Below are 24,816 nucleotides of genomic sequence, written 5' to 3' on the forward strand. Positions count from 1 at the left end.
TGTTTGGGTGGAGCTACCCATGCTCTCCCAGCAGCACCAGGAAACCACATGTGCCCTGCCCACTTAAAAAAAAAATTATTTCCATAACACACACTCAGTAGTTAGGGATCGTAAAAAGTTCACCCTCTCTTCCCAAATGCACCAATTCTTCCGTGGCTGGCGGGCAAAAGTTGTTTGCAATTTCCTGGGGCCTTGACCTTTGTGTTTTGACCATGGCACAGGAGAGGAGAATTGCAATCGATCAAACCCTGGCTCCTCTCTGACACATAGAGGGAGGGGGAAGGGCCCCTTTTCCCCATCTAAGGCAGTGTGGGCAAAGAAGGATTTTGTTAAACACAGAAGGGCTTTGCAATTGAAGCTTTTTCAAAGGGTCAGCTTTGTCCTCAGTGTAATTACTCCATTGAAGTCAGCGTAGGCTTGCCAATTTTGGTTGGACGTATACCTGAAGAGATTAATCTTTAATTCCTGGAGACTCCAGGACAATCCTGGAGGGCTGGCAACCATAACTCAGTGGAGTTGTTATTGCAGGGGTAAACCTGACCCTTTGTGTCAGTTAGTGTGAGCTTTCTCCCCCCTCTAAGGAGAATGTACTGCAGTCATGGCCGGCACACCCAGCATATGCCAGAGCACCAGCTTTTAGGCACTACTTTATATTGTTTGCATACAGTGGAGATAGCTGCCTGCCTTCCCTCCTCCTCAGGGGTGAAAGTAACTTGAGGGACTTACCGGTACACAGGGCCAGGGTCCTGAGCAAAGTGGGGAGGGGTTCTCAACTAGAAGGGGCGGGACCTTTAAAGGGCCAGGGGCTTTGGCCACTGCCGGAAACCCTGAGCCCTTTAAATCGCCACTGGAGTCCTGGGGCTCCTGGCTGCTGCCTCTACCCCAGGGCTTTGGTTGCAGTAGCAGCGGCCGAGAGCCCCGGGCCCTTTAAATCCCCGCCGGAGCCCCATGGTGGCGGTGGCTGGGAGCCCTGGGGCTCCGGCGGTGATTTAAAGGGCCAGGAGCTCTGGTTACTGCCGGGAGCCCCGGGCTTTTTTAAATTGCCAGCCTGTGGAAGCTGCCCCCTGCCAGTATTGTCGGCTGCGTACCAGCTCTTGCTGGTACACCGGACCGGACTGACTTACTTTCACCTCTGCAACTCCTTCACCCACTTAATCCACGATGAATGGCAAAAAGGAAGTTTATTCTCTCGAAACTTCCTTCCTGCACTAGCTGTTAGGGTGACCAGACGTCCCGATTTTATCGGGACTGTCCCGATATTTTCTTGTTTGTCCCGCGTCCCAACCAATGTTCGGTCGGGACACTGGACAAACAAACAATTTTGCCCTCCGCTCCCGTGCACAGGCGGAGCCCGGAGGGGCTCTTGCCCCCCAGCCCGACTCCGCCCCTTCCTTCCCCCATTGGATCCCTCACCAAATCCCTGCCCCCAGCCCCGCCCCCTAGCTGCCCCATTAGATCCCAAGCCGAACCTGGGGAGGAGACGCCCCTGTGCAGCAGCCTGGGCACACGGGCCATGGCTGGCTGGGGCCGGGAGCGCTGCAGTGCAGCGCGGAGGCTGCTCCAGCCCTGCAGTCCACGGGGCAGCATGGTGGGTCCAGGGGCAGCGCGGAGCAGGCAGGGCCCGGGTGAGCGGCATGGCCCGGGGGTGTGGGCTGCCCGCCGGAGACATGTGGTGGAGAGGGGCTGCGGGGGCGAGATCAGTCCCAGGCGGGGTGGCTGGCGCGAGGAGCCGGCCAGGGTCCCCCGAACCGATAAACTTCCCCGACGCTGCTGGGGAATCCTGCGCCTCTCCCGCTCGGCTGCGCTCCAGCATCTTGCCCTGCCGGGAAGGAGCTGCTGGAGTGCAGCTGAGCGGGAGAGGCGCGGGGCTCCCCGCCTGCGGTGGGACGAATCTCATGTGCCCGGGGTGGGAGGCTCCGCGGGGAATGCAGTGCGTGCGGCTGGGGCGCTGTGTGCGATCCGGCGGCGCGGCTGGGTCCTGCTAATGCCCCCGGCCCCTGCAAAACTTTTTTTTTTTTTTTTTGCTCTGCCGCCATTTTTTTTGCTCCGCCCCTCCCCCCCCCCCCCCCCCCGTGTCCCGATATTTCATCCCTGTGATCTGGTCACCCTACTAGCTGTAGGTGTTAGACGGGGCCACAGTTTCTTCAGCCTCCCTCCCTTGGGCCCAGGTAGGCTCCTGGCTGAGATTTTACAGATCCACAGTTATTTCCTTAGAGTCTTGATGAGCTGGAACAGTGAGGAGTGCAGTCGGACTTCTGGGTTGTCTTGTCTGTGCAGCCAGAACAAGCGCTCCCCTAGGCAAGCAGTAGCACGCCTCAGGCTATGAGGCCTGGACTGTTGTCTCACCATGCCTGGGGCAGCACAAACCTTAGAGCTGGAGCTAAGAGCAGCTGGCCAGTGCCAATGGGTTATACCACTGGTGAGGACTTCAAGCTACCATGCCCCAGGGAGAAGAAACAAGAGTGGAGCTGCCTCTCTTCTTCCAGTGAGGGAGACCGGACCATGATTTGCTGAGTCAGCATGGGACAGCAAGTTGTTGCTTTCATTGCTTGTGCCAAAGGCCGGCCCTGCTGCCTTCCCATTGGCAATGGAAACTACCAGAATGTGTCAGCGGTGCCCTTAGGTCCCTTCTAGCAAATGCTTAGATATACCCTAGTTATTGGTGGGGTCCTTGTTGTTTCAGGGCAAATCTGGAGACCCCCCAACCATGTACCTTCTTTTAAAGCCCCGTTCCCTGAAAAGATCAGTTCTGGACGAAGATCCTGTTTAGGGCAGGGCATAGGCTGAGGGGGGAGAGGATGTCCATAAGAGAACTGGGCTGAACCATACTCTCTTGGGGATGCATCCAAGCTCTAGACACACTGATGTTTCCAGTGCCCTTTAGCTTCTGTGGGGTTTTAGCAGGGCCACCCAAAGGATTCAGGGGGCCTGGGGCAAAGCTATTTGGGGGGCCCCTTCCATAACAAGAAGTTGCAATACTATAGACTGCTATATTCTCATGGAGGCCTGGGGCAAATTGCCCCACTTGCCCTCCCTCCCCCCCCGGCGGCCCTGGGTTTTAGAACATTTGGCAGCATGGGGCTCTGGAGTGACAGGGATTCTTCAAAATCTGTTAGTTTGGCTCCTGTTTTGGCTATTAGACTCAATGAGAGTTAAGCAGGACCTGGTATCAAGTAGTTAAAGTAAAGGGTTGGAGGGCAGGAAGCAAAGAGGCAGGAGAGAGTCCTAGGGTCTAATCTGAGGTTGTGAGTCTCAGTACTGATGGTTTAAACTCCAGTGTCCGCCACTCAAGATCCTTGTGCCTTCACCACTGCAGCAGAGAAATTAGGTGAAAAAAAATAAAACAAAAACAGGAACTTTGCTGGGGAAATATATCCCACCCCAACCTGCCTTCATGCCAACGTTCCCTGGAGTAATGCACCACAGAACCACAGTCACCCTTGCACAAAGTATCCCTGGGGAAATGCATCACAGCCATACCTGCATCTGAAACAATCTTTCTTGGGGAAATGCAACCCACAAAAACCTTAGCCAAGCTTCCCTTGGAAATGTGCATCACGCTCCCACACGCAAGTTTCTTGTTAGTAATGCACCTTTCCTGAAGGGGAGGGAATCTCCTAGCCCAAGAATTACAATTCAGTGGATATAAGTCACTGGGAGTAGGAAAGCAACTCTTTAAATGAGGATGAAGAGTTGTTTGGAATTGTAGGGGAGAAAGCAGAGGCTGCCCAGAAAGGCCCATGTCAGACAAATTGGTCACGAAGTGAGAGAGCCCCATCATGCACGACTCTCATAAGTGAGTGACTAGGGATGGTCAGCATGAGGTTTGGGGACCAGATTTGCTGACACATTTTTGTTAATCCTACAAGTAAACCTCAAATATCTCTTAGGAATTCTCTATGGTTTGTTAAGGTTTGTTAACAGCCTTCTGAAGCCATTGTTGCATAGAAGGCTGAGTGCTGACTGGATTGATTCCCTGGATCAGCTGACTAGCCCTTGAATATGGATACCAGGCCAAGTTTCTGTAATAAAGTGGGTAAAAGAAAACTACCTGTGGGTGGGAGAGACCTAAATCTACAAGCATGTGAAGAGTGTAAGCATCAAGGGCTGAAAGAATTGGTTCCTGTGGAACAAGGGGGAATTACTAGGAGCAATGGGATGAAATTAAGAAAGAAAAGGTGGAGGCTGAATATCAGGAAATGCTTCCTGATGCCGAGAGCTGTTTGTCTATGAAACAGTCTCCAAGGGGAAATGGTGAAAGCCCCATAGCTAATGACATTTAAAACTAGAGTGGGGAAAGCCTGAGCCAGCAGGGATAGGGACTGACTGGTCTAGCAGGTCTATGGTTCTGTTAACTGAATGATTATAACCTGCCAGTCGTGGGGCAGGCGGGCGGGGCTCAGCAAAGTGGGAGGAAATCCAGCCTTTGTTAGTCTAAAAACCTGTTTTAACTTTTTAGGTTAAAAACCTAACAGGCATTTTTGTGTGAGATGTGCCCCTCCTCCACCTATCTGTCCCCACCCAGAGGGAAAGCTGTGGCTGAAGGGACCAGAAGTGACTTCTTTCTCAGGCTAAGGAAGGAAAAGCTAACCAAACAGAAAAGGCATTTTTACACTGCTTAAAAACAATGGGAATTTGTGAACTGTCCCTTAAGCCAGGAATGGGATTTGCTTGCTAGTGGAATCCAGCTGTGAGTCAGATATTTGGGTTTGGAAGAGGAGCAAGGACAAGGAGAAGGGAGAAAACTGATGGGTCAGAAATAGAGGTAAGTCTCATCTCTTTCTCTTCTGACCCTATAGCAGTTCCATCTATACATCAGCCCAACACATTCACACAAAACCACTCCTGATCGCTCATAAATACATGTTTTCTGTGTAAGTCACAGCCCGAGGGTATCAAGAGGGCTAGCGTGAATGGCACTCTGTGCAGTTCTAACCCGGCCTTGGGTCTCCTTAAACTCCTGGTGCCACTTGGATTCATAGAGCTTCAGAAATGCTTGATGGTGCTGGAATCTGGAAGTTGGGTTTCTCTGGGTCCAAGCTGCAAAGTTCAGGCCTGGATCAGAACTTCCCCAGAGTTCAGAGGTGTTGATTCAGGCCTGTCTCTGATTTCTTTAGTAATATATGGAGAGTAGATTGCTTCGCAGGAGACTAGCGCATCCTACATTGTACTGCTTCTGTGGGTTTTTTTGGTCCCTGTCAGAATCAGCTGCCCCAGACAAATCAGGGTGCAGTCTAGAAAATAACCTACCAATGTGTGCCTCGCAGCCTGGGCTGTTACTGCTTGGGGAGGAGGGTGATAATGGGAGTTAGAGGAGTAGGAACTGGACTGCAGTGTTGCCACGCTCACTATTTTTTATCATGCATCTTGTGATTTTTTATTTTTTTTTCCCTCATGCCCTGGCTGTTGGAGTCAGGGTATTGCCTGACAATCTGTCAGCTTTCATTTAAAAAATCAGATAAGTGTCTAGCCCTCGTGGCTGTGAAAAAGAGCTTGAAACACAAGACACTCTGCCACCAAAAGGCAATTAAAAAGAACCCCAAACTTTTTAAAAAAATCTCATGATTTTTAAGCAAATATTTATTATTATTTTATTTTTATTTTATTTTATTTTGAACCCTTGGGGGTTGGCAAATCTGGGCCTGGGTGTCAGCAGAGACTGCCCAAGGCCAGTCTTGACATCTCGTCACCTACAGCATCATCCTACCTGCTGTGTAACCTGCTTTGCGACCAGAGAAGAATGTACAATGGCCGCAGGCTCTAGCTTTCTGTTAGGGGATTCTTCTACTCCGTGCCCACGCTCCAGATCCATTGACATTTGAACTCCCTCACTGCCAAAACATCAGACTTTGTCCCCACCCAGTCAACACACAGTGTTTGTGTGTGTCATGCCATTCCAATGAGTCACAGCTCCCTGGCACTGTCCTGCCCCAGCACCCCCCTTCTTCCTTCAGGTCATTGCATAATGTGACCAGGGGAAGGGGGGCAGTAGGGGAAGTATTGGACCTAGAGTGCATCTTCTCCCTGGGCCATGTTGGCAGCAATCAGCTTTGTGCCACATTGCCTGCTATTCACCTATTCCCTGCTAATTCAGGGCCCCATCCAGTGGCAGGGCCCACTTTCCAAAGGATCCTCCCTTTCCAGTCCTCTTGTATCTCCCCCGCCCCGGAAATCCTAGCACCACGTTGACCCACTCTCTAGCTGGCGGTGATTGGTGTCTGCTCCCCCTGGAGCCATGCAGTGCTGCTTTAGCATTGATCAGAATAAAGCTTCTGCACAAGAGATCTGCATTTAGAACAGCACTCATTTCAGTTCCTGCCTCCCTCACAAGCCAGCTGGGATCCCCGGTCAGGAGTGCCATGCATTGACAGAGCTGGGACTGGAGGAGGCTGGGACTGGCCCAGCAGGGGGTGCTGCAGGGCAGGGCTGAGGTGCACAGGGGATTTTGGAGGAAGGAGGAAACTGGAAGAGGGCCTGCATGCCCTCTGCCTGACTCCAGCTACTGCTATTTTTTCATGACAAGCACAAAAACTGCCTATACTCCTTGAAAGAGAGAGCCACGCGCGCAAACAACTGGAAATGGCCATGATCTCAGCCCCAGATTCAAGCCACCTTCTCCACCCGCTCGCATGTCTGGGCCTTCCCGCTGGCCCCTGGCACCTTGTGCTCTGAGGGCAGATATTCAGAGAATGGCCAGGTATTGGTGTCCCTAGAGATCAGGCTACAGAGAGCAAAGGCTTTGCTCACTTCATCTCCTCTTCCAACCCCACTCACAATTCCAGGCTGCTGCTGCATTTGTCTGCCTTCCACCCCTTTGTTTCTTGCATAGCACTCTGCAAACAAGGCCACGCTAGTCCCAGGAGGAGACATCCTTTACTGTGAATCTTTCGGAGCCGGCTGTGGCTTGGGGAGGGGATGGGGGGGGCACCTCATAGTCTTTCAGACGTGACTTTGTACCTCAGGGATTCTTTTGCTCCTTGCTTCTTACAAGAGACAGAAGGCCTACGACAGGGGAGCTTGTGTACCATCTGTTCAGTGGTTCCTCAACAATCCTGTTGCTAGGATAAGACCAGCTTAAAGAGCTACGGCGAGCTATGCTGGCAACTAGAGATGCTCTCAGGCCCCACAGAGAGCTGTCAGAGCAACTGGAATAATAGGGCTATCTGTTCTGTATGGCTTGTCCGTCTTGGGGTTGTACGTGACTCTTCAGCCCCTTGGCACTCAGCATGAGATTAGACCTTGAATGTATCTCAGGTGCAGAACTAAAACTCACCTATCCAGGGACTGAGGTGGATGTAATTTGGGCAGGAGGGAGGGTGGGGATTTCCACAACTGGAAAAAAGAGGGGAACGTTTTTGTAGTGAATTGATTTAGAAAAAGAAAATGGTGGGTGTTCGAAGCTGCCCAGCACCTTGGGATGTTAGGCGTAGGCCGAGATCCTCAAAGGGATTCAGGCATCTAAATCCCATTTAAATCAATGAGTGCTAGGTGCCTAAATCACTTTGAGGATCTCAGCCTCACTCTAAGGGGAGGTGGGTTAATGGGTAGAGTGCAGGTGAGGCAATTGTATGGTGTGTGGTAAGTTGTGAACCCACTGATGTATGCCATGGGCTTGTATTAGATCACGTGGTAAATACCAGAGACAAGTGTATAATATGCCTGCAGATATTAAAGCACATGGCAATTGGTGCTGTAAGATCTGATGTTCTGTCCCCCAGCTGAACAAGGCAACCGCTTTCAAAGGGAAGAGTGTCTCTGTGGTGGAAGAATCCCCCTGTGTCTTCAGCAGTCAAAGAAGAAGGTCCTCGAGGAACTATGGGGAGCAAGAAGAAGATCAGGTCAGTGCCATTCCCACAGTTTCTTACCCTTCGGGGCATAATTCTGGCCTGTGTCTAAACTGCTAGCTGATTGTCAGTTGCAGCAGTTGGGAGCCAGGTGGGCCTGGTCTTCCCAGTCAATTGGTAGATGAAGTATGAGATTTCCCAGGTCCTGTTCTTTGCATTTACTCAGAGCTTGGTTTTAATTCACCTGTAAGGACCTAAGAGCATTATCAGTAGACATGCTAATCCTCCTGCTTGTTGCCTGATTTTATGGGAGGTTAATAATAATGTTAGATAATATCGGTTATAGGATCGCCAGTTAATCTGATCAGAAGATGATATGGTTCTTGTCCCAGAATCAGGCTACATAGAATTTGCAGGGACCTTTGGGATGTATGACAAGGAAACTCTCACTGAGAACAAAATGCAGCCTTAAAGCCTCTTATTGAGATAAATGGAATAGTAATGGAATAGTAATCAAATAATAAATAATCAACTGATTACAAAAGCAATAATGTTCTAGCAGATTGTGTGGTATTGTATATACTATAAACGTTTCTCAGTTAATCTGTTCACACCCTTCCTTGGTAACCTGGTGATAAGAGACAAAAGATTAGCCTTGCCTCTGACATGCCAAGAGAGTTCGTTGGTCCAGGTTCCTCAAGTCTAGAGGGAGAGATGAAGAACTTAGAAGAAGCTAGAGCTAAACGCTATAGAAAGGCCATAGATGCTAATGTAGAGTTTACTTAAAACAAGTAAGAACTAACAATGACGAACTAACAAAACCAGCTGAGCCTTCCCAACATGGTGGGTTGCTTCTGTTGTAGGACCTGATTCCTATGTGCCCTCCTTCCATGTCCAATCTTAACTTCCTCACCCACAAAAATGTTAGGGTCCGCACTTGTCCTATAGGCTGGCATGTTCATGTGTATTAATGACATATTCGTAACCATTGGAGACCATTAGCTCATCCTCACCTCCGTTGTTTCTGTCCTATCCGGTTACTTCCATGTTCCTTGTGGTGTATCTGTTAAGTCTGACAAAGGCCATGAACTTAGGTGGCCTTACCTACCAACTTGCTTTAATTTGCCCACGTATCTATGCGAAAGATAACAAACCTATATACTAACTTGTCTTAGGCTAACCTACAGAGCCTGCAGCCATTGTAGGTACCTTACGTTACAGCTAAAATACTCTAATACAAATTGATAAACGTATTATAACAACAAATAACAAACCTATAATGTAACATGGTCAAACTCATAAGAAAAGATATATATGCACCCAAGCAGGCTAGCTCTATAGGCTATTGTCCCAGCATGTCCACCACCTCTGGGACTTCATAAGCAGCCCAGTTCTCTTTTGCAGCTTTGCTTGGGCTAGTGGTGTGAGGTTGCCGGGCCATGTTACTTCAGTGAGTATGTTGCAGGGAGATGGGACCGTAAAACCCTGGTAAATCCAAGGCATCTTGGTGCTCGTTGAGCTCTGCAGTCTGTGCTGAGGTGGTTGGCTGACCACCTTCCCCTTTCTTCCTGGGAAGGAGATGTTAGCCAATCAAACTGCAGAATCAGTCCACTCACTAGCAATCTTTCCCAGCCCATCCAGTGAGGAAGAGCCTGGCCCAAGGTTTGGTGGATCCCTGCGTGAAATCAGTTGAATAGGGGCTCAGGTCGGCTCCTACTGCCTGGGCTGTGCACGTTCAAAGCGTTTGGTAGCTGATTTGGGTGGAGGAGGGCTTGTCACAAGAGGGTGGGGTTGCAGCTGCGGGGCCTAACTGTGCTAACTACATGGGAAATCAGGAAGCAGCCGTCACACTCTTGTTCCCATGCTCTGGGGATGGGGTCAAGAAGAGCAGCAGCCCTTAAAAGGGGCCCGGCCTCGTGCAGCGTCCCTGTTGGTAGTTGCGCAGGGCTGACCTTCAAGTATCATTCATTCTTTCTGTTTGTGGCTGAGATTTTCAAAGCTGCCAAGGAGGTTTTCCCACACAACTCCCATTGAAAGGACCTGAAGAAATCCCTTGGGCAGCTGTCAGTCTCCACTCTTTACTCTCCACTGTGTCTGTCTAAGGTACTTACATGGGCCCGTTACCACCTCACAACACAATCTTTAATGCGTTTGTCCTCCCCACACCCCAGTAAGGTAGGGAAATGCTATTAGCCCCATTTTACAGATGGGGAACTGAGGCATGAAGAGACAAAGGCCCAGGTTTTTGAAGGTATTTAGGTGTTGCTGTGCTCAGCATCATAGCACCTACCTGATTTAGGAGCCTAAATCTCCTTTTCAAAAGGAATTTAGGCCCTTAGGAGGGGATCCAGGAGGGATCGGGGGCAGGGCAAGCAGCTGTCATTCTGTTGTTGAGAGTGCGGTGTTGACCTCTCCCTTCTCATTTCAGTGTTCCAGCAAAGTTAATCAATGGAGGTGTGGCCGGGCTAGTGGGAGTGAGCTGCGTCTTCCCAATTGATTTGGCGAAAACCCGTCTTCAAAACCAGCAGGGACAAGGAGTCTATACTGGAATGTATGTGTTCTTAGAACCCCCCAGGTGGGGGCACTAGTAAGTGAACATAAAACTGTCCCTAATCCTCCCTGCCCCCCCCAACAATGGTGGGGGTGGCTGGAGCTGAAGACCTCTTCCTCAACTGTCCCTGTCATTCATTCCTCCTCCACTAAGGCACAAGCGGCTTCTGCTCCCAGCTGACTCCCCCATCGTTTTCTTGTGTGAGGGGATCCACCAGCTAGCTCAGTCTTAGGGCGTTACCACTGACAACAATACGTCTTTGATAAGAGTTCCTGCTGGGCCCCAAAGTGCTCTGCATTTGGCTGGAGGCACAGGGAGGGGCAGGAGAGGAACGAGGCATCTCTAGGATCCGGGGTGGTGAGATAAGAAAATCATGTAACCCAAATCCCTCCACAAAATAAAATAGAATATAAAAATTCCTTATTAATAGACAAAGGACAGAGAGGAACTTGGTGGGGGGCTTGCAGAATAGAGTTGTGCATGTATGACTGAGCATACGTGGCTGTCCTGTGGCTGTCTGTATGCTGGGAATGTTTGCCTCTCCCCATCCCCTCCTCTCTCAGACATGATGCATGCTGGGAAGTATTTCTCTTGAGTTTGTTCACTCATGTTCCAAGAGCCTCATCCTGATGAAAGGGGCAGGGCAAGTCTGCACTGCTCTGTACAAACTGCCAGCTCTCAGCCTCCAGCAGCCCTCAGGGCCCTGCTGCCCTTCCCTGGGAAATGTTGCTTTCCTTCTCCTGTTGATAAGGGCAGAGCTGAGATGTCTTAAGCCAGTGGTTTTCAAACTTTTTTTCAAATTGTTGATGCCTGTGACCCAACGGAGCTGGGGATGAGGGGTTTGGGGTGTGAGAGGGGCTCAGGTCTGGGGCAGGGATGAGGGGTGGGGGGGATGGGAATGAGGGGTTCAGGGAGTGGGGGGGCTCTGGGCTGGGGCAGAGATTGGGGTGTGGGAGGGGGTCAGGGCTCCGGGGTGGGGCCAGGGATGATGGGTTTGGGGTGCAGGGAGGGGGCTCTGGGTTTGGGGGGAGCTCAGGGCTGGGGCAGGGGGTTGGGATGCAGGAGGGGGGTCAGGGCTCTGGGCTGGGGGTGCAGGCTCTGGGGTGGAGCCAGGGATGAGGGGTTTGGGGTGCAGGAAGAGGCTCCAGGTTTGGGGGGGCTCAGGGCTGGGGCAGGGGATTGGGGCACGGGCTTACCTCTGGTGACTCCCGGTCAGCAGCACAGCACGGGTGCTAAGGCAGGATTCCTGTCTGTCCTGGCACTGCGGACCGCGCTGCTTCCCGGAAGCAGTCAGCAACAGGTGTGCCTCCTAGGCAGAGGCGCGCAAGTAGCTCTGCGCATCTCTCGCCTGCAGGCACCACCCTGCCCCTAGCTGTGAATGCGGAGCCAGTGCTCTGGGCAGGGGCAGCACGCAGAGCCCTGTGGCCCCCCAACCTAGGAGCCAGACCTGCTGCTGTCTGCTTCCATGGCGCAGCACGGTGTCAGAACAGGTAGGGACTAGCCTGGCTTAGCGGGGCAGCACTGCCGACGGGACTTTTAACGGCCCAGTCGGTGGTGCTGACCAGAGCCGCCGAGACCCAGTGCCTTCCATTCTGTGACCCAGGACTGTCTTAAGCTACCAGTGCTTCTGGGACTACAAACAAAGGAAAAGAAGGAGGCCCTACAGGCTCTGGACGCTAGAGGGTGTTGGAGGGCAACAGAATTGATTAGTTAGTGAATGCTTGTAATGCACTATGAAGATGTGAAGGGCTATCCAACTTCATTACCACCCTCCCCTGGAGATTTTAAGGCCCTGTCCACTTTGCAGATCAGGGTGAATTCCATTAAATAACATTGCTTCCCTACTTAAACCCACCCCCAAAAGCAAAAACCTCTTTTCCTGACAGGCAAGAGAAGTTCTAAAGGGTCAAAACTGTAGCTACACCTGTGTTTAAATACAGTTGTTGTTGCTAATAGAGGTTCTAGCACAATTTCTCTGACCAATGGGCAGAAGAAGGTTTTTTGTCCTTGAGAACTCTGCTAACCAAACTGTGCTATAGAGCAGTGTCACGGCCCCTGCGGGGCGGGGGATGGGGGGGGGAAAGGGGTCACAAAAGGCAAATAAGGGGTCACAAAGTGTTGAACATTTTATTACACTCTGAAGAAAAGAAGATCTTGTTCCCCCACTCTCTGCACACTTACACTTCAAGGTCAGATATTCTCAGTCAGTCCCCCGAAACACACACACACATGAATTATCCTAGCTTATTAGTACCTTTTACTCTTTTACAGTCAATGGAAGAGGGGCTGTGGAAAGTTTTGACTTCAAATAAGGGCTCTCCAACATGAAAAGGTTGAGAAACATGGCATATTTCTAGAGTATCCTCCAGTACGCAGTCTCTATAGCATGATTTTATTATAACATTTTACTATTGGTCAAAGTATCCCTGTCCTGTCAGAGCCATGCTAGCCATCTCTGTGTTAAATATGGTAGTAGCTAGGATAGTTCTTTTCCCAGAATGGGACTTCTGTCTCGTTTCTGTCTATTCCCTCTACAGAAGGAGCTGCCAAAGGGTGGTGGGCACGTGTGTTTGCACGCACGTGCTACTGCCCTGCGTGGGCGACTCTCTAAGGTGCTCCAAGCGTGTTATCATGTTGCCCCCTAATGGCCTCTACCTGCAGAAGCTGTGAACTCTAGCTCTAGTGCTGCTAAAGGGTCGTTAATAGCAAACTAATGGCACAATCCTGGAGCAGCAGCAACTCACCCCATTTCTCTCTCTCTGGTTCCAGGCGGGATTGCTTGGTGAAGACTCTGCGTTCAGAGGGATTCTTCGGCATGTACCGAGGTAGTCTCTGGGGGAACGTCAGGGGCCCCTTTGCAGTGGTTTGGCCCACTGTGTCAGTTACAGCCTCTCAGCAGAAGCGCATACTGCCACGTGTACACCTCTTCTCTGGAATAGAGGCATTATTTCAGACCCAGCTGTCCCTGAGGCACACAGTCATTGCTCTCACTGAGCACAGCTGATGATTACTGACAAGAGAAATACTGGCTCAAAAAAGGAATCTTTCAGAGAAGAGCAGTGGAAATGATCAGAGGCAGGGCGATATGAGAGAGAGAGAAAAATTAAATGATGACCAGAAAAGACCAGTTGGATGCTCTAATTTACCTTATTAGTAGGCTTGACAGAATTTGATTTTTATTTATTATCATTTTGACAGATAATATTGATGTTCAGTTGTAAGCATTTTTAGACTTTTATTCATTGTATTTATTTTTATTTAAATTGTGAAACATTAGGGGGGAGGTTTTATTTAATAACAGTAGCTGTTGAGATTCAAGCAGTTAGTTTTATAATTACAACACAAATTGTAATCATCGCATGTCAAAATATATAAGTAAATATCCTCAAATCAAACACTTAAGTTCTCAAGCAGCATTTTTCTTACTTTGCCTACCTGTACATTTCAATTATTATCGATGGAAATATTTGTTGTCTGTTTGTGTGTACAGTGAAATTGAAGTTTACTAACATTTACCAATAAAAATCTAATCCTTTCAAGCCTACTTAGTAGAAACAAGAGGGTGCTTTCTGGAACTGAAAGACAAACCATTTAAAATGGATGAAAGCAAATACCTGATACCCTTCTACCGGATATGTAATTAGCCTGTGGAACTTCCTGCTGCAGGATATTATTGAGACCACTATCTTAGCAAATTTATTTAAAAGGAAGATATATTTATATGAATAAGAACAGCATCTACAGTTACACTAGTTAGGTTAAAAAGTTACAAAGGTGTAAGACAGGGGTAGGCAACCTATGGCACGTGTGCCAAAGGTGGCACGCAAGCTGATTTTCAGTGGCACTCTCACTGCCTGGGTCCTGGCCACCAGTCTGGGGGGCTCTGCTTTTTAATTTAATTTTAAATGAAGCTTCTTAAACATTTTTTAAACTTTATTTACTTTACATACAACAATAGTTTAGTTATATATTATAGACTTATAGAAAGAGACCTTCTAAAAATGTTAAAATGTATTACTGGCATGTGAAACCTTAAATTAGAGTGAATAAATGAAGACTCGGCACACCACTTCTGAAAGGTTGCCGACCCCTGGTGTAAGACCTCATGCTTCAGAGCATAAAGTGATCGTCAAGGAGGGTCAGAAAGGTATTTCTTCCCTTGGTGAAGTACTTCAGAATCAGGCATTTTAGAGGGTTGGCATCTTCCTGTGACATACTGCCTACTGCCGTTGGCAGAATGTTGGAGTGAACGGAGCATTGACCTGTTGGGATGTGCCTGTTCCTAAACTCCAGTGAAAACAAGGGCAATTGGGAAACCTTATCACTCTGTTAGCATTCCTCCGTCCTAATATAATCATATAGATTATTTTGTAAGATAGTCTCTCCTGTCCCAGCAGGCCCCAAGGTCCCTGTGCACTTGTAGTGGGAGTCACCAAGGGCTCTGCACGCTTGTCCCAGCAGTCCCCTCCCAGTGCTAAGCATTTAAGTCTGAGGACTACCAGGTAGGGCTGAGTGGAGCTACTGCTGCTCCATAGGTCGCAGTTTGAGTACACTGCTGTCCATCAAAGCACTGGCTCTCATATACCATTCACAATACCTCCGCCCCTGGGCTATCCTGCCCCATTTCCTGGTTCTGCCTCCATCGTTGTCTCTTTGAAAGGCCCCTCTTCCCCTGCCCTTGGAAGCTGTGACCAGCTGAGACCTCAGACACTCGCTGCATGGAATCATTTGCACATGAGATGTCTCTCTTCCCCATTCTTACTTTGGGTAATCAGTGTGGGAGGGATTTTTAATACATCACAGAATGTGACTGAATTAACCCTTTATCGCCCCTTCTGTCCTTGACCAGGGGCCGCAGTGAACCTGACACTGGTCACGCCAGAGAAAGCAATCAAGCTGGCAGCCAATGACTTTTTTCGACAGCTGCTGTCACAGGACAGGTACGGAGGAAATGTCACTGTCTAGTTTTGGCCTTGCAGAAATTTCTACGTGTATGTGTGTGTTTGGGAGGGCAGGGGCAGTATTTGTATGACGCTATAGACAGACATTTAGTTTTGAGTGCGCATATGTGTAGTTGTGGGTGTGTTTCTATGGGGGCCTGCATAGTTATGCAGGTGCGTAGATTTGTGTGCAGCTGAATACCTGTGGTTCTGTGTGTACAGCATGTGGGTGACTAGTATGTGTGCGCGTCCAGGATCATTATAGGTATTTTTTTCATCCTCTCAAGTGTCTGATGCACAGCATTATCAGAGACTAGGTGGACCATTGATCAGTTCCTATGGATGTGTGTGGGAGTATATATAATGCATGTGAGAGCGGGTCTTCGTATGTCTGTACAGTAGAGAGGATCATAGAAATTAGAGATGGAAAAAAATGTTAAATGATAAAAGTCCAGACACCTGTCAAGGAAGGATATAATACCTGCATTCATAAGGGATAAAGGCAAACAGCTGATACTTTTTATCGAATATTAAAATTAACTTGTGGAACTCACTGCTGCAGGATGTTGTTGAGACAAGTATATTAGTAATTTTTTTAAAGGATAAGACATGAATATGAATAAGAAAAGGATCTATAGTGTCTAAGAGTACATTAGCTGGGATGAAAAATTATAAAATTATATTCTTTAAGACATTGAGCCAGTCATCAGCTGGGGTCAGGAAAGAATTTCCTCCCTTGGCACACCAGTGCAAAATCAGGGGTGTTTTAGAGGTTTTGTGCCTTCGTACAGCAAAGGTCACTATTGTAGGCAGGCTGTTGGAATAAAGACAGCATTTATGAATGGGTGCGCATGCAGCGTATGTATTTGCATACTGTGTGGGGAGCACATGGATAATCAAGGAGGTGTGTGCCCTTGTGTGCCTGCTTCTATGTGGATATGTGGCACAGCATGCGGAGCTGTCATGCTGGGGTGGCCTGGCAGCATCAAGATGCAGCATGAGAAGGCTGTGTACCCCCACCCCCCAGATAGCTGTGTAAATCTGTGTATCTGCCTGTCTGTGTCTCTGCTGTGCATTCCCTTCACATCTGTGTCCTTCCCGGCAGGAAGGAGTTGACGCTGATGAGGGAGATGCTAGCTGGCTGCGGAGCTGGGGCCTGCCAAGTGGTGGTCACCTCCCCCATGGAGATGCTGAAAATTCAGCTTCAAGATGCTGGACGACTGGGTTAGACCCTCTTTTGCACGGCGGGGGTGGGAGTGGACATCCAGATTGTTGCTTCAGGTTCTGCAGTAAATCCCTTTGTCACCAACTTCTTGAGATCCTGCAGGTATCATAGTGAGATTTGCATTCTAAAGGGACTTGAGCCCTTGATGCTCAGGAACAGGCTTGTGCAGTTCCCACCATCTCGATATTTGCTGAAGGGGAGTCCAGCCTCTCCCAGTAAGCAGTACCACAGGGAATGACATGGGGACACTGGCTGTGAGAAGAGATCACGGCCCCTGCATTCCCAGCCTCAGCCAGCAGTGATTATAATTTAAGTGTAAAGCATAATTTGGATTTAAAAACAAAAGAAATCCCTGGGGCGAAAGGTAGAAATGCAAGACTCTTTTACCTGTTCAGCTGTCTGCGTGACTGTTCAGGATCTAATTTCTGGACTGGTACAATAGACCAGTAATTGCCTCATGCTCCCATATTGGGATCTGAGTTCAAACTCCACCTTCAGGGATTTACTGTCAGGCTGGTTGCTGGTGATTACATAGAGAGGTTACACTCTCCATTCCTTAGGGTGGGTTGGGGGCAGTAGGGATGAAATGGTTGATTCTGATGCTCTCAGGCTTACTAGGGTGATTTGGACTGGGAAGCCCTAGTTGGTGACACAGAGAGATGGTTAGAGCTGGGTGACATTTTTTCAGCATTTTTCAGGATATTGAAACTATTTGCGAATTCGGGTTGAATTTGGCAAATAGTTTTCGCTGGGGAAAAAAATGTTTATTTTTGTAGAAATGTTTTGTTTTGACATTTTTTAAACAGTTTCCACATTTCATTGCAAAATGGTATTTTTTGAAACAAAATGTTGTTTTGAATCGACCCGAATGAATTTTTTTTTTCCTTTTTCATGTTGACAAAAAAACCTGAGAACAATTACTTTTCTTTTTTAAACTAACCAAATTGTTTGGGATTTTTTCAGTTCAGCCATTAACCTACAAAATCAGTTATTCTCTCAGCACTAGTTGTTCTCACCTTCTGGGCAGGAGTGATATTTTGTTGGGGAAAGGATCTAGGGGCAGGTCACCGGGAAGCCAGGCAGCGACTAGGGGGCAGGAGCGGTTGCTTAGCAAAGAATGAGGGATCCTCTCTCCCTCCAAATACCTAATTCCTCTTTCTTGTTTGTTTTCAGCTATTCATCAGCAAAAGGTTTTGGGAACAGATGGCCCACAGGCTCCCTTCTCCCAGCCCCCACAGGACAGGCCTTACACCACTGGCACAGCCTCAGCATTCAAGCGCCCCTCGGCCACTGTGATCGCCAGAGATCTTCTGAAAACCCAAGGGCTAGTGGGACTGTACAAAGGCCTGGGAGTCACCCTGCTCAGGTGAGAAGGAGGGGAGACACAGGGAGTGATGAATCAGGATGGGAAACCAGTGCCACCCTACTCCAAGGAGGAAGGGTGGGGAACCTTCTGCAAACCAGCGGCTTGTAATCAGTCCCTCCCTCCTTACTGCATGGTTTTACCATCTGATCCTGAAGGACTTGCCCCAGCCACCTGGCAAACAGGAGGGGAAAGCTGTATCAGCAGTGTGGCCTAGTGGATAAGGCATTGTATGGGGACTCAGAAGACCTGTTTCTATTCCTGACTCTGCCACTGGCCTGTTGGGTGATCTTGGGCAAGTCACATCAACACACTTTTCCTGTCTGTAAAAGGAGGATAATGACACTGATCTCATTTGTGAAATGCTTTGAGATCTACTGATGAAAAGTGCAACATACGAGCTGGGTGGTATTAGTTATTATATCTGTATTAAGGAAATTCTTCTCTGTCAAATCAATTACTGTATCTAGTTGTCTTTTTTTCCTTTCTCCCTTCTATTACTGCAAATTACGGGTTGACAGTCTCCACACAAGAAGTCCATTTTACCCTCCTAGCTGCCATTAAAGCAGTGACCCAAGAAGTGCTAACCAGAACTGGGATGATGAGGCCACATGCAACTCTAGAGGCAGTTCATGCAACTCCCACTGGCTTCAGTAGCACCTCAGAGGGTCACAGTGTAAGACCAGAGCTGGCTGGAAAATGGAACTTCCTGTCTGCAAAAAATTGCAAGTTGTCGAACATTTTTCATCCTGAATTGAGACAAAGTCAAAACCTAGAAATTTCTTGTGGGAAGAAAATTCCAAAATATTTCATTTCGGAAGCATCAAAATGTTCCTGCAGCAAGAACATTTCTGTGTTCCCAAAACAAAATATGCTTCCTGGAATCCCCAGCTCCTCTGGGTGCCTTAATTGCTTCCCCATGATACAAATATCTCCCCAGAGAGGCGGGCAGCCTGCCCACCTGCCAGCTGGGGGCAGTCCAGGGAGACAGCCACCAGGAGGGAAGCCTGGGGAGACAGCTGCTTGCAGGACTTGCAAGCTGGGCAGCCCAGATACCCACTAGGTAGGCTACCAGCTGAATGAATCACGGATCTGTGGGAGGAAAGCAGGCAGGCAGCCCAAGAGCTGGAGAGTCCCAGAATCCCGCCAGGCCCTGGGAAATGGTAGTGCACTAGGGTGGCGCAGGGTAGCTGACAGAAAACCAGGCGGACTGGAGCTGGCTATCCTGCCTGGCTGATTTCCATTGAAAGTTTGACAGAATCAACACTTTTCACTGAACTTTTGGATTCCGTGAACCAGCATTTTCTAAGGGAAGCCAGTTCTGTAGGAAAACGTTCAACCCACTTTATATACGAGACACCCCTTTTGTTCAGGCCTGTAGGCATTGCGGTCCCTTGGCATTTAGTCCACTGCCTAGGTGACATGAGGGCCAGTGGAATATTTTTTTAGTTGAACTGATCTAGTCCATGCAAAGTGCACCCAGATAGGATGAGGGCTGGGCCATCAGAAATGACTGGAGCGATATTTCATTCGTGTTCTTACTTGTCAAACTGAGTGACACGCACAGAGTACACAGGCCTCATCAAGGGGAGCAAGTCACGTAGAAGAGTGAATGTCGTTCCTTTTTACAGTGTGAGGTGGTGGTGTAACCATGGCGGGGAAACGGGGCTTGGGTGGGGGGTGGTGTTAAATAGGAATTTTTCCCTGAAAATGTCCCTTCTGCTATGCATAAAGCAAAACCAAACCAAAGGGACTCCTGGACTGCATGGGACATGTACCTGCAAGGATGACTTTGGTTTTCCCAGTTTGCTCTTTTGGCTGAGATTGGTGGTGGCTATGCTGGTAACTTTCCAGCTCTGGAGGGGACCTTGGGATTCCTGTTGCTACCCTGATCCCCTGAAACGTTGTTGAGAAGTATGCTTGACCCAAGACAGGGGCCTACATCTCTCTCTTCTGTGCTTTTCTGAACTGTCTGACTCAAACGCTAAACCTGACTACAAGACATTTTGTTCGCTTGGTCCAAGCTGTAGCTAAACACCTTTGCCTGGTTGCTTTACAGCATTTTAACATCTCTGCTCACCAGTTTTCCCCAAATTAATGAAAAGCAGCTATTGCTTGTAGTTTATTTAACTGAGGGGAAATCCTTTGGTTTGAACCTTTCTCAGGGGAAATCTCCATTTATTTCAACACTTCAGTTCTAATGGAACACAAATAATTTTCCTTTCATAACCTTCCAGACCAACCTTCCCTTTCCCCTACCTCAGCAGCACATGCTGAAGCTTTCTTGCCAAATTCTGCTCCTCTCCGTGCCAGTTGGAATGTACACTCTACTCTGCACTCACCTGTTCCAGTCCCTGGACAGATCCATTTTCACATCAGTCAGGAGACTCTTGACCTACAAACCACAGCTGTGTCTCATCCCAGAGTCACTAGCGTCATATTTCAGTGAGGATGAGGGCTTGGTCCCCATCTCCTCCCTGGCAGATAGTGATGGTGATCCACTTTGTACAAGAGCCGACAGACTGCATTGGGAGCCTGGCCTCTGACACAGGCTCGCCCTTATCCTATTGGTCTATGTTGGGTGTTTATCTAACTCTTTCCCCTCCCAACAGGGATGTGCCTTTTTCCATTATCTATTTCCCACTGTTTGCCAACATCAACAAACTGGGACAGAGGCACTCTGAGGAGAAGGCACCCTTCTTCCATTCATTCATGTCTGGCTGCGTGGCAGGATCCGTGGCTGCAGTAGCAGTGACCCCACTGGATGGTGAGTATCGGGGGGCAATGGACTTCTTTAAACTCAGATTGTTCAGCTGCTTTCATACCACAGCCCCACATTTGGCCAATCTCCCTTGGTGGTCCTCCGGTGCATTCCTTTGTGCGAGTCCTTGTGGTGTCTTAGTGGTGGTGACACAGGAACTGGGGGTGCGGGTGGCAGACCAAAATTACTACAGCAACTGACTGAAGACAGCGAATAGGTTCAGGCTCCAAAACCCCTGCTCTCTTACAACCCTCACCTCTTTGCTGAGGACACTCATACAACACATGACTTACAAACACTGCTGGTGGTGAACTCAGAGGACATAGATCCTGCTCTTCAGATAACTGCTGTTGAAGGCCTGCTATTTCCCACATGTGCAAATGTTGGCAACTTCCTGAGGTTAGGGACCTCACTCACAAGAACGGCAGATGTTGCTCTTCAGGGTCGCATCACTATTCTTTAAACAAAACATCCTTGTCAACATCATCTGATTGTTGTAGACATGGTTGCATTTTCCCCAAGGTTGGCTCCAGTCAGAGGGCTAAGACCCTGGAATCAAACCCTGCAGCGTCTCCATTTTCTTGATGAATAACATCCACCTTCTGAGCGCAAGGGAGCCGGTTGAGAGTCCCCTGGAAGAGGTTACATATCCAAACAAAACTAACCCAGTGAGCACTTTGAGGACTCGCCTCTTTCAATCACTTCCTGGTTGTTTCCTCTTGCGGTTCTCTCAGATTCACACCCACATGCATCCCCAGGGATCATTCATGTAGCATGTCTCTCAGTGATTAACATTAGCATCTCTCCAGCATGAAAAACCAGGATCTAACAAGATGTGTGGTGATATTTTCCAGTTCTGTACTGACTTGTTAGGATTCTTGTTGTGAACGCTGCCTGGAGAGGATTTTTTTAAAAAATGTTTCTTTTCCATTCCATGCAATTTAGTTTTAAAAACCCGAATTCAAACTCTCAAGAAAGGCCTGGGAGAGGACACCTACAATGGAATCATTGACTGCGCCAGGTAAACCAGAATATTCCCTCGCTGCACATCTGGTATATTACTGTTCTATGTCACCCTGTCCAATTGCCATTCCATTTAGCCCCTCCTTAGTGTGACAGTGGATTACCTGGAACACCTGCCCCCCCTTCTCCCCCAACACTCCTGCATAAATCCCTAGAGGGTCTCTTGGTGGGAAGAGTCTAGGATTAGATTGGAGCTTCCCATGAGCTAGTGCTCCTGCTCTGTTCTCTACAGTAGCTCCTACAGGGACTGGCTGGTACAAGAGTGAGTTCCCACAACATACCTGACAGTGCCTCATACCGAAACAGCCTGCAGGAGAACTATAAACAAAGATGCGTAAGCCAAGTACTTTAAACAGCTGATCTGCTGGGAGATGATCACCTGGTTTATTACTTGTTCAGATGAAATATACAAGGAAAATGTTTCGATCATTTCCTGTGGGCCCAAGAAGCTTCCCCTCTGAAAGATTGCTGGGTAATCCATTAAAAACCTGGCTTTGAGTACATCTGGTTTTTAATTTAAGAGGACAGAGTCTTGGTTTGTAAGTAGCAACTGTCTGAAATGCTGCTTGACTGGCCATCTAATTTTTTTTTCTTTTTTCAATATACAGAAAGATCTGGACACATGAGGGCCCTGCTGCCTTCATGAAGGGGGCAGGCTGTCGGGCCCTGGTTATAGCACCCCTCTTTGGCATAGCCCAGGGTGTCTATTTTATTGGCATTGGTGAATATATCTTGGGATATTTCCACTAGAACTTGTTCTGGCTAAATCAGGCCTGGCTGAAGATCGCACACAAGTTTACTCCCCACTGCTGCAGAACTGGATTTGCCAGAAATGGACAGGACCATGTTGTAATCATTTCTCTTATGGACTGCACCACCACCTTCAGTTTTCTCTGCCCGTGAGCAGGGGCCAACACTGGCTGTCAGCTATATTATGGCTTAAATTTCCTGCTACTTTCATACATCCACTTGACGTTCTGCATGCTACAGCTAGCCTCTGCACATGTAAACACAGGGAAGAATGATCTATGTATCCTTACTTGTTTTTCCCAGGATAGTATAACACAAGAGTTTGTCCTTTGAATGGCTGTGTGTAAGTAGGGATTCATTGTTTTCTTATAGAGGTGATCTCAAGGATTGTTTGAGGTCAGAGGGTCCTGTATGAACCAAAGAGGCCTAGATAGGACTCCGCTTCCTAATGACCAGTTTGCCCATGTATGATCTGCAATCTCTTGTCCAGTATCCATCTCGCATTGTTTTTAAATGCATCACTGTTTGCTTTGCTTGACTGCAGTGGCTGTTCCATCAAATAGTCAGAGGGGGTTCAAACTCACTTGTTCCAGCAGTGTCTGAATGTAAACAGGTGAGGCACAGCAGTCAGAACACAAAGGTGTAAGTGTGAAACAGTTTTGTTCCTTCCATGCAGGGTCAGAATGCAGTGGGGGGAGGTGGAGGCGAGGGGAGAAGGCAGCAAAACTAGAAAGACTTACGGCTTAGGTGTACAATAGTTTACATGTAAAAGAAAAAAAAAGATTTGAGCCTAACTCCTCTACTCAAATTGCAGATCAAACAATGAAAATCCTGCAGTGCTGAATCCTGAAAAATACTTAACCCAGAGTTAGTGTCTTTTCTTTTTATCTTGCCCTCTACCTCCATTTCCAAAGGAAATGCTCCCATTATAGTACAGTTTCCCCCATGCAGAAAATAACCTGTAGTTCTGCCTCTGAGCCTGCAATATGAAGGATAACACTTTATTTTATAACTGTATCCCTGCAGCCTGCTAAGCAGCATATTCATGATGGCATTATATGAAAGCCTTATTACCACTGCATGAAAGTATGGAAGGTTGGCTGAGTTTCATTTACAGGACTAAACATAGGGCTAGGAGTCAGGAACTGTGTGTGCTAAGCATAGCTGTGCAGTGACTTACATTGTGGAACTGGGCAAGTAACCTTGGTATATTTCACTCCCCAAGCTGTACCCTAGGGTTAATACTTAACATCTCAGGGATATTAACAATGAGGGTTTTGTAAAGCAGGCCCTGCCAAGTAGATGATGCAGGGACGATTGCTGTATTACTGTAAATCAAAGCTGCACAATGCTAGCAGCAGGAGAGAGGGTAGTAGCAGCTGCTTTTCTAGCTATGTTATTTGAGACCAGCCCACCTAAGTGCTGAAGCGTAGCTGCGTAAAGAGTAAAGTTTCTAAACTCCAACTGGGGAGGGAGGCAGGAGTACATCTGGTAGAAGAGGCTGATGCTTTTACAGCTAGTAAGCCGCCCTTAACACTGTCTCACTCTAATTCTGTCCGTCCAATACCAGAAGGGGAGCTACTGCCTCACATTTAGGAAGGGAAGGAAGAAGGCTGGTCCTAGATTCCCTTAGTCAGAATATTAGCTTAAATGTTAACAGTGCTAATGTACTGACAGAACTTCTCCATCAGTTCAACTTGCAGCCAGGACAATGATCTGAGACTCAGATTTTTATCTTAAGTGGATCAAAAGCCAATCAAAACCAAATGTTAGTAGATAGTAATATATATATGCCACCTGCTCTTCCTGGCCAGAGCAGATATTCTGTGCACGTTACCTCTCTACTTCTGGGAAAGAAAGTTCACACACTCTAGTCTAATGAGCTCAGTTGTTTACTCCGTCCAAGCTCTATTTATAGAAGGTGGAGGCTGCGGCAAACCAGAGAATCCAGCTGATTGAGTAGCATTAGGGGCAGTCTCCTCTCTGACTAGGAGTCAATATTTTAGCTTACTCGCTAAATGGTGTATTATGCATCCAGTACTATGTTCATATGTATTTTAATGTTTCTACCACCTATTAAACTACTACAAAAAGCTGGTTCTGTAAAGTATTAGCTGCTTATTGCCAATTTGATAACTGCACTGATTACATGAGCACTGTTTTAAAGGTACTTTTAATTACTTCTGGGAGAATTCTGCACCACAATGTAGTGCAGAATTTTGCAGAAATTAAAGTTGTGTGCGCAGAATTTCCTCCTCCTCCTCTCCTCCCACCCCCGAAATGGGCTGCAGAGATGTTGGCTGCCACTAGGGGCCACTGGACTCAGCAGAGCCCATCTCACAAATAGGTTCCCAGCAGTTGCAGTTCCCAGCATGCCCTGAAGGAAGGAGGTGGCATGCAGGAAACTGTGCAAACCCAG

General features: G+C 48.1%; 1 protein-coding gene across 2 annotated transcripts; it reads left to right on the forward strand.

Annotated features, from left to right (window-relative positions):
* The first annotated feature begins 4,461 nt into the window (after nucleotides 1-4,461).
* SLC25A18 (solute carrier family 25 member 18) lies at nucleotides 4,462-24,504 on the forward strand. Of its 2 annotated transcripts, XM_044991678.1 has the most exons (10): nucleotides 4,462-4,765; nucleotides 7,719-7,838; nucleotides 10,213-10,335; nucleotides 13,105-13,160; nucleotides 15,185-15,275; nucleotides 16,381-16,499; nucleotides 17,674-17,866; nucleotides 20,476-20,630; nucleotides 21,570-21,645; nucleotides 22,256-24,504. In XM_044991678.1, the coding sequence occupies exons 2-10, from the start codon at nucleotides 7,816-7,818 to the stop codon at nucleotides 22,395-22,397; spliced, it is 978 nt and encodes a 325-aa protein (XP_044847613.1). In that variant the 5' UTR covers nucleotides 4,462-4,765; nucleotides 7,719-7,815; the 3' UTR covers nucleotides 22,398-24,504. The 2 variants fall into 2 exon arrangements, with proteins under 2 accessions (XP_044847613.1, XP_044847618.1); XM_044991683.1 differs by lacking the exons at nucleotides 4,462-4,765; nucleotides 7,719-7,838 and having other exon boundaries at nucleotides 10,248-10,371.
* Nucleotides 24,505-24,816: the final 312 nt, after the last annotated feature.

The sequence above is a fragment of the Mauremys mutica genome, chromosome 1, assembly GCF_020497125.1.
Source record: "Mauremys mutica isolate MM-2020 ecotype Southern chromosome 1, ASM2049712v1, whole genome shotgun sequence".
Lineage (NCBI taxonomy): Eukaryota > Metazoa > Chordata > Testudines > Geoemydidae > Mauremys > Mauremys mutica.

Excerpts from the sequence above, each read along its gene's own strand:
- SLC25A18 (XM_044991678.1), top strand. The coding sequence starts at position 7,816 with ATGGGGAGCAAGAAGAAGATCAG. Across the intron at positions 7,839-10,212 it reads GGGAGCAAGAAGAAGATCAG|TGTTCCAGCAAAGTTAATCA; the intron begins GTCAGTGCCATT and ends TTCTCATTTCAG. Across the intron at positions 13,161-15,184 it reads ATTCTTCGGCATGTACCGAG|GGGCCGCAGTGAACCTGACA; the intron begins GTAGTCTCTGGG and ends GTCCTTGACCAG.